Raw genomic sequence first — 9524 nt, 5'->3', positions numbered from 1 at the left:
AAATGTCTGAAACTTTAGCTATTCTAAAATAAACTTAATTATTTTCAGCCTCAAATGTTGTTTTTCAGGTTTCAAAACTCAAAATTTGAAGTTCAAAACTTTATTTCACTTTCAACACTTTTTTGTTTTTGAATCTGAAAATTTTAGAAGCATGTAGATGGTTTTTAATGCCTGTATGTAACACAATAAGATGGTGTTTTGAACGGACTAGACCAGAGTTTTGGACAAACGGTTTGTACATTTTTACAGCCGTCTTTGGACAACTTCAGATTATGATAGTACAGACTGTTGTTCACCTTTCAGCTTATCCCATTTGAGGTCACAATTGAGGTCACAACGAAACTCAGTGATTTGGTAGGGCTTTTATGCTGCATGTACTTCTGGACACAACCCTGTACTTGGAGGGACCCAGTTAGGCAGCAGCATCAAGGGTCTTGTCTTGGGACCCAATCTGGGTGGGGATCAGTGGACAACCCTGGTGATTGAACCCAGAATTCAGGGTGCAAACCCTAAACTTAGCCCACTGAGCCATCCAGCCTGAAGTTACCACCTCATCGATTTTGATTGGCCCTTCATGTTAGCCCCGCCCCAACATGCCACAACTGCGCCAAAAGTTTGGAAACCGAAACTTTCAGATTTGAAAATGGAAAAATGAGTTGAAAGTGACAAAAAGATTTGAAATTAAATTTTTTAGGTTTTGAAACCAAAAAAACAGAACATGTGAATCTGAAAATAGTTAAGTTTATTTTAGAATAGCAAAAAGCTTTGGACACTTTCCTTTTTCTTTGCCAAACATTTTTTTTCAATTAGTTTTATTTGGGTTTCTAATAATATTGGCCCTGATTTAGCTACATATAAAATCAGCTTAAAGTGAATGGAAAATCCATCAACATTATACCTTTTCAGGAATATTGAACATTTGAAAACAGTTTAAAACCTAATAGTACACAGAGCAAACTTTCTGACCCCGTGACCCCGTGACCCTGCACAAGCAGGAAGATGATGAACTTGATCAAAGCAAAGGGGAAAATCTAAAGCTATCCAGAACCTCTGAACTGAATGTTCTGTAGTTACACAAATAAATTCACGTTACACTACAGAAGAAACTACTGTAAAAAATCAACTACACACAAACGAGCTTGACAGAACACAAAGCTTTATTATTGCACAGGAATCTCTATTCCAGTGAATGTTTTTACGTCCTTTAACTCCTTTGACGCAGCCCAAATATAAAGAACACCCAGCTGGACCGTTCCTCAGTGAACGTCTTCCATACAGCTTTAGGGGTCGGAGGTCTCCAGCACTTCAAACCCCTCCAGTCTTCTTTGAGTGACTTCATAGATGATTTCTAAAACACACAAAATGAAAAAGGTTTCAGACTCGCTCTGCCCGTCTGGCAGTCCTGTTCCTTCTGACTTACAGCAGCTGGACTTCTCAGTCAAATAAGATAGCTATGGCGCTATACAGAACCACCTCATTTCTGTTAGTTTGTGTTTAACTCCAACACTCATGATGCAGTGACTTGAAAGAGAAAGCGCCCCCTGCTGGTCAGTCTCCTGGTTGCAGAATCAGAAAAGAATTACTCTAAAGAAATCCCAAACTATTTTTAAATGCTGTTAAGATCTTTTGGTCTTAATGAACTCAACTGAGTCGTACCAATCTAGAGTTAATTAAAGTGACAGGATTCTTGCTTTCTTTGCACAGCTTCTTAAACTAACCTCAGGTTGGAATTGGTGATTCAAACATGAACTGAACTAAACTGAGTGATTGAAGTAAAACTTTTTCATGAAAAAATGAGAATACTTCCAAACAATAAAGAACTCTGACCGTCCAGAAGCTCCCTGGCTCTGCAGTTCTTCTGTAAAACTCTCTGAACGTCCTCCATCAGTCGAGGGAAGAAATGAGTCTCAACATCTGAGGAGGACACAGACTTCATCAGCATTGTGTGCAGATCTTCACAGCATAGATGCAGCTTCTGCAGGCTCACCTCTCTCCACGGGGTCATAAAAGTAACCCTCCCTCCTCAGTGAGGCCAAGACTGAAGGCACAAGGTCAGCCAGCTGCTGCTGGGTCAGCGCACGAGCAGCAATCTTCTCTACAACCTCCTTCTCCTCCTGCAACGCCCTCTTCTGCTCTGCCATTCTGCGTTCCTGAGATCCACAGCAGAGATCAGTCTGACCAGGACTTACTTTATCTCACTGACCTGAAGGCCTGCAGTGACTTTGTTCACTGATGAAGTCCTCTTTCTAAACATAATCAATGTTGCAGCTTTTTTCTCCATGTTTGTCAAATATTTGCGTTGTGGTTATTTTCCATCCCGTCTCTTCCTGATTATTCCTGTATGTTTGGGTCAGAATCAAAGACATGAACTTTAAGACAGTTTGAAGACTGTGCTTACTCTCTCCTCACGACGGCGTCGCTCTTGCTCCTGCAGCCGATGGACCTCTGGAAGTTGGTTATTTCGGCGCTCTAGAAAGGCCCTTTGCTGGGCCATCAGTGCAGCCAGCTCCTCCTCCTCCATCACCTCCAACAAAGACTGTTCCAGCGTCTTTCCCACCAGAATTTCCAGGATGGGCCGCACTTCCTCCTCAAAGTCAAACAGCTGCACAGGACACGTGCAGCGAGCGTTCATCGTGTGTTAAAGCACCAAATCAAGGTTCTTCAAAACATATTTTAAATCCTAAAAGAAAATGGACCCACATCTCCCTCATCTATCTGGGTTTCAGCATCTTTGCCAGTTTTTGCAGGTATGAAGATTGGAGTTTCAGGTCTGTCCAGGAAAGCATCAGTCTGACACTCAATCTCCTTCACCACAGGGATGTCACTCAGCTCTTCCAGGTAACTTTCTGACGGAGAACAAAAGGAACAAAAAGAGGAACAAATCAGCTCAATTTTTGTAAAGCTCACTGGTACAATAAAGGTTCGACAGACGGTTCACCTGTCTGAATTTCCAGGTGTTTCCTGCCCTGAACAGGCTCAGGAGTTCTGGGTCGGAACTTCCTCCTGACCCGTTTCGGACCAACGGCTCCGGATGTGCGCTCCTCCTGAGTGCGCATGTCCGCAGAGTCCAGCGGGGCTCTCTGTCATCGGGGGGGACTCGATCAGCTGGAGCTCGGACGAACACAAGAAAGCTGCATGACTTACTGCAAACTTGAGGGGTTGGGACGAGACGTTTCCTCTGAAAACACGCGGATCCCTCATAATGTTCCCATGCTTGAGCTGCATTCTGCATCAGGAGAACAAAGACGGTGATTTCATCATCTTCAGTGGTCAAATTCAGTTTACAGCATTCACACTAGTATTATCACAGGTAATGCTATATATCTAGTTCATAAATATGTTAAAAAGTTACAGTTTTAAAGTTTTAAAAATGTAGTTTTGGTGTTCAACAAATGTTTATCCTGTTCGTCCTGTGACCTTAGGTGTGTTTTGGATTTTGACCCCTTGTGGGATTAAGCTCCTGCTCTACATGCAACAGTATGATTTAAATGCTGGTATATCCCTAAAGAAAAACTGCCAAAGTAACAGCATTATGTGTCAAAAAAACAAAACATTTGTTATCTCCATCTCTCTACATGACCACATAGGCTACTGCTGGTTAATATCCCATTTGAGTCTTCACGTGTATTTTCATCAACTGGGCTGTAATATTTTTGGCTAAAATGAGCATCCATAGCCAAGCCTTGAAACATATGGTTTCGGTATCGGTTCTTCTGTTAACTGTTAGTCTCGCTGTGCTTTCAGTACATTTAATCTCAACGGAAGCTGCAATGTTTCCCCAAACCAGCTGTAACTGCGCCTCCCCTCCGTGCGCGCGGGTGTGCGCGTGCTTTACCGTCCGGACGGAGACCACCGGGGTTTCCACGGATCCTCCACAACTCTGGGGCGACTCGAGAACACGTACATTCTGCTGCCGTCCATCGTTAGAAACGCGCACGGACGCGGTTATTCGGGGTGTTGTAGTAACCGTCTCCAGGAAGTTAAAGCAGATCTATTGCGTCATTTCCTGCAGCTACAGCCAGGCCAGAATGAAATGTGGCAGAATTATTCATTTCAGACATACTTTTATTACCTTTATGTATCTTTTGCTGAATTATAATGAGTGATTTATATATAAAAAAAAAAACTAAAAAAAACAAACAAAGAACGGGCACATCTGTTTATCTACAAATACAATCACTCATTTTTAAAGGGTTAGCAAAACATGGAATCAACTTTTTTACCTCTATAAATTGGGCTTTAAAAATGCTGTCTGTTGGTCCTTACCACATTTTTGACAATTTAAAATAAAGTTGTTTAATTCCTGAAAATATACTCTATTCCAGGAGTCTGCAACCTGGAGCTCCAGATCCACACGTGTCTCTTTTATGTCTCCATGGTGGCTCTTTGGTCAAACATAAAATAAATCATGGAGACTGTTGACCCAGTCATGTCGACCGTCAGAGTCAGCAGCTCCTGATAATGTCTGTCTAACCAAAACTAACTAAAGAAAACAAATAAACAAAGCCTGAAAACTAAGACTACCAAGATCCAACCTCAAACTAAAATAACTAAACCCAGCAGAGTAAGACTGCTGAGGACAAAGAGGGGAAAAAGAACAGAAAAATAAATAAAAAGAAAATAAAATAGCATTTTTTTTAAACCAAGGTTTACTTCATTAGTATTTATTAAATTTAGTTTAGTTAAATGTATAAATTGATGTCTGAGGTTCACATAGATGATAAACTATGTAGGTTTTTACATCCTGTTGACCTGAAGACGTCTTGTTTGTTCAACTCTACCTCCAGAATAAACAGATTTTATATGGAAAACTTTGGTAAAAAGTTTGATCTGTTATGAGTTAAAAGCACATATTATCTTATGCTGCACAACTCTAGTTACTAGCTGTTCAGAGCTGCACAAAGATGATCCTGTTCGGCACAGAGCGTCTTATATTTTAAAAATAAGTTAAATAATAATAATAATAAAGGATCATATTTTGAGAGATGCTAGGTTCTTTTCATATTTTTCTTTTTTTGTGCCAAAAAATAGACATAATTCATATTAATTATTAATAAAAAATAAGGTCATGAATGCAAATCCAAATTTCCTGACGCCTAAAGTAAGACTATGCGGATCCTTGTAGGTTTTGATCAGTAGAAAACAAGCTTAAATTACTCTTACTGTTAAAGGTTCCGCCCCCTGGTTTAAACCCATCTGTGTTTTCCCCCCTACAGGTTGAAACAAGGTATTACAGTTGAATTTTGCGATTGTCAACTGGTGTAGCCTTACCCGGGCTCACACGGCTAGCGTTACAGCTCAGGTGCGATGCGGGAGCGGTCTAGCTACAGCAGAGGGCTCATATTAGCTACTGGATGGTTGCAGCCACAGGCTCTGCTGCCGACCTCGCAAAACTCCTAACTCACATACGTTCACGCTAACCCCCCTTTGTTCGTTGAGGTACAGCCGAGTCATCCGGCAAAAATTTGAACTCAACGAAACTGATTCGCAGTGCCGCAGAGGCCTGACCGCAGACGCAGGACATGAACGCTGCAGCGGGATTCCCTTTCTCACTTTTAAAGTTACATAAAGACTGCGACGCTTGCATCGGAGCTGTAATGCTAGCGGTGTGAGCCCGAAGTAAGTCCCATGTCATTTCAGAATTATGCTCTGAGCTCCAATATAAAAGCTCCGTCCATGTTTGAATCTGCAAGGCTGTTATCGTGTTAGCTTTAGCATGGATCATACCTATATAGACCCTTTTCATGTGATGTCACACAAAACGGAGAGTGTGCCAAATTATTACATTAGCGTTTAATAGCTTTGATGCTTGCGGCATTTTACCACTCTCAGACACGGGTTCCCATCAGTCCTGCTAACCCTCAGCTGTGCCAGATGTTGTTTCTTTATATTTATCAGCTGATAGAATTTGTATCCCCTGTCTCTGACATGGTTAATTTATTTTGTAACACTCATATTGCAACCCCGCTGTAGGGCATTATAACGGCAAAAAAATTGTTAATCTCCAAAGAAAGTTCTGTGGTGAAACCATAGACATATACTATTACCATATACATATCACACTATACCTCGATATGCAATCAACAGGTGAAACTGACATCACTTTACTTTGCACTTTCCATTATTGAAGATGCAGTGTAGCCTCCACTAGCCCCACTATGTAGAGTAAAATATTGAAAGTTATTTCAGGCTTAAGTTGATTTATTCTGGAATAATATTCCTGCCTTTTTATTATTCCCAACTATGTTAAAAAGTCATGGGTTTAAAGTTTTAAAAATTAGCATTCTACTAGCTTTTTGGGGTATTTTGGTATTTACTGAGATTTTTTGGGCTATTTTGGAGTTTACCTGTAGCTAATATTTCAGCTATATGCTAGCTGTTTTGGCTAATTTAGCCCCCCCCCCATTCTTTAGAATATTGAAGTTTAGCCATTTTTTCAGCTACATGCTTTTTTGGGTAATCTAAGTTGTTGTTCTTTTTTTAGGCTAATTTACCATTTAGCTAATATTTTACTTTTCTATCAGCTTCATCGTTTTCAGCCATCAGCTTCAGCCTTTTTAACTATCAATTTCAGCACCTTAAGCTATCAGCACTAGCATCTTCTGTGGCCAAATTTAGCTTACAATATTCACACTAGCATTATTGGAGGTAATGCTATATATGTAGTTTATAATCATGCTAAAAAGTTACGGAGTAAAAGTTTTAAAATGTAATTTTAGTGTGTTCAGTAAATGTTTATCTTGTTCGGCCCACGGCATATGGGGTTTTGGAGTTAGGCCGCTTGTGTGGTTGACTTTGACACCCCTGGTTTAACACATACAATAACCTGAGATGAAAAAAAAAAAAACAGGTTTTAAATGTGTTCAAAAAAACCTTTTCATTTGATGTCAGACAAAATGGCGACATCTCCACTACTGTACAATGTTATTTAGGTTTATGTGTATATTCTGACAACACTGGGAACTGAACAGATCATTTCTAATCCGCCAATCACATGGCAGCAAAATCTATCGTTCATTCATTCGTTTTTTTGATTACAAACATCACTACCGACCTGGATTAGCACTGATGTGCATGCGTTTCAAAGACAATGGCAGATGCAGTATTAGAAAGAGTTCTGAGAACAAAAAAAAACACCACTTGACTATTAAATTAGTTGTCACAGTCATGACTAATTGTGGAAGCCCCAAAACAAAAAGTTAAAAAGGAGATGTTTAAGAACCTAAAGCTCATATCAGTGAATCACACATGCCCTTTCTCCAGCAAAGAATGACAAGAAAATATGGCAGCAAAACCTGCCTAGATCTCAACAGAAGAGGGCAGTGCGATCATTGTTTTAAATGTAGACTAAATGGTCACAGGGATGTAGCAGCAGTAAGATCCCCTCAGATCCTGTCTGACAGAACCTCTATTCATATTTTGGAGTTGCCTCCAGAAAGGAGTGGTTAAAAAGACAAACCCCCTCAGGATTTCTGCAAGTATGAAGCTAGCAAGTAAAGAGACAGACGACGCTAAACAGGAAGAACTTCATGTCAATCTTCTCCCCCAATGTGAAGATGTGTCAACCCCCTAGAAAAAAACATCCGATCACCTGTTGTGTGCATACGGAAGAACGATGGAAGTCTCCGTCTCTGCTGTGACTATCTTAGGTGTCTTATCAAAACTAAAGAGTAAATTTAACACCTAAAACAAGTGAGATATTCAAACATTAAGTTAGATCTCTGGGAAGACTTAACAGAAGACGGCTGCACAATGGGTCCTGCTCCAGTGCAGACTTTGAAGGAAAAGATTCACACCAATAATGGAGAACTCAGGAAGTTATTAGGATTTATTTGTACTACTATTGCATTTATACACCAAATTTCTCCTGAATAGCAAAACAACTCTAGACTCTCTTTTCTCAGAAAAAAATAAACATGTCTGCAAGAGACATAATCAAAAGAATAAATCAGGAAATCACTTTGTATAACTTTTTTGAATAACTTATTCGTATGCTACTGCTACAAATACATATTTGAACACCTCAAATAATCTATGTTAATATTTGTTACAGTAGCCTTTCCAATTACACAGGTCAAATGTTTCCTGTTGTTTTTCACCAGGTTTGTACACATGAACAAGGAGAGCATGAAAACTCCACACAGAAAGAACCCAGAAAAACCAGGACCTTACTGCTGTTAGGAGAGAACATTTACTGTATACTTAGAACTGCACAGAGAGTGTGATGTCACCCATAGAAAATGCCTTACCTCCAGCTCCAGTTAAATGAAGCCAATACTGTCACCATTGTTCCACATCAACGCTTCTATGGCAATTAATCTGTCAGTCAAACATTTGTGGTGGGGGTCAACAGGCACCACATGCTTTTACTGAGGAGAGATTAGTATTTCTTGAACATTTTTCATAGAGTATGAATGGTAACACAAAACCTTTTTTCCTCTCATAGTTAGTGGTTGGTTGAAACCATTTATTATCAGAAAATTCTGTTTATCTTTTTAAACTATAACGACAAGAGAAACTTCCCAAATGACTCTGTTCAAAAGTTTACATACTCTGATGACTTTGACTGAAAACATGAACACAAGCTGATCCAAAAGGGTTTGAATGACAGCTGAAGGTAACCATCCTCACCTGTCACTGGTTTACCCATAATCAATGTGAGTACTAAAGGTCTTGGAGGTTCTGGTCTCCAACAGAACCTTCATCCAGTTCTGCACCAACATGTCTTGATCGGAGTCATGAGTAAAGCTAAAGATCAAAAGATCTACGGGAAAAGGTAACCGAACTGTACAAACAGGAAGGGAATATAAGAAGATATCCAAGGATCTGAGAACGTCAGTCAGAGTTCAAACTTTGATCAAGAAGTAGAAAGTGAGGAGTTCTGTTGAAACCAGAACATGATCACAAACTTTTCTGCTACAACTGCCAGAAAAATCATTTAAGAAACCCACAAATAACTTCATCTGTGATCCAGGACTCTGAAAAACCGTGGAGTGGATGTTTCTAGATCTACAATAAGGAGACACATGAAGAAAAATGGGCTGCATGGTCGAGTCGACAGAGGAAAGACTTTTTTGTACGAATGACACAAAACAGATCGGTGACAATACGGCAAACAGCACAGAGACAAACCTCAGAACTTCTGGACCAAAGTCATAGTGATGAGACCAAGACTGAACTTTTTGTTCACAACTATAAATGCTGCATTGGAGAGGAGTCAACAAGACCTATGCTGACAGTAACACTATCCCTACTGTCAAACACGGAGGTGGATCGCTGATGGTTTGGGGTGTGTGAGCTACAAAGACTCAGGAAACTTGGTCAGAATTGATGAATGCAGGACAGAAGAAACTGGAGGAAAACTGTCACTCTTCAGCTCAGAGGATGTACAGAGGACACACTTGGACATTTCAACAAGGATCCAGAACACAAGACCAAGTCCAGCTGTCATTGGTTCCAGCAGAACAAGGTGAAGGTTCTGGAGTGACTCCTGACCTCAATATTATTGATCCACTCTGAGGAGA

General features: G+C 40.2%; 1 protein-coding gene across 1 annotated transcript; it reads right to left on the bottom strand.

The window, feature by feature from the left end:
- Positions 1-1139: 1139 nt before the first annotated feature.
- LOC112155552 (radial spoke head protein 3 homolog B) lies at positions 1140-3996 on the bottom strand. Its single transcript, XM_024287654.1, has 8 exons — positions 3836-3996; positions 3145-3226; positions 2939-3080; positions 2701-2846; positions 2399-2602; positions 1988-2150; positions 1828-1914; positions 1140-1348 (listed from the first exon to the last, which is right to left on the bottom strand). Exons 1-8 carry the CDS (start codon positions 3919-3921, stop codon positions 1281-1283), a joined length of 978 nt encoding a protein of 325 aa, XP_024143422.1. The 5' UTR covers positions 3922-3996; the 3' UTR covers positions 1140-1280.
- Positions 3997-9524: the final 5528 nt, after the last annotated feature.

Source organism: Oryzias melastigma, linkage group LG22 (genome assembly GCF_002922805.2).
Source record: "Oryzias melastigma strain HK-1 linkage group LG22, ASM292280v2, whole genome shotgun sequence".
Classification (NCBI taxonomy): Eukaryota; Metazoa; Chordata; class Actinopteri; order Beloniformes; family Adrianichthyidae; genus Oryzias; species Oryzias melastigma.
Note: the sequence above shows the minus strand (reverse complement) of the source record. Positions and strands in the feature narration are given on the sequence as shown.

What these genes read in the sequence shown, in the direction of transcription:
- LOC112155552 (XM_024287654.1), bottom strand. Translation starts at nt 3,921, where the DNA reads ATGGACGGCAGCAGAATGTACGTGTTCTCGAGTCGCCCCAGAGTTGTG. An exon ending in ACACCTGGAAATTCAGACAG is followed by an intron (nt 2,847 to 2,938) that starts GTGAACCGTCTG and finishes GTTCTCCGTCAG; the next exon opens with AAAGTTACCTGGAAGAGCTG. An exon ending in AGCCAGGGAGCTTCTGGACG is followed by an intron (nt 1,349 to 1,827) that starts GTCAGAGTTCTT and finishes TGTGTGTTTTAG; the next exon opens with AAATCATCTATGAAGTCACT.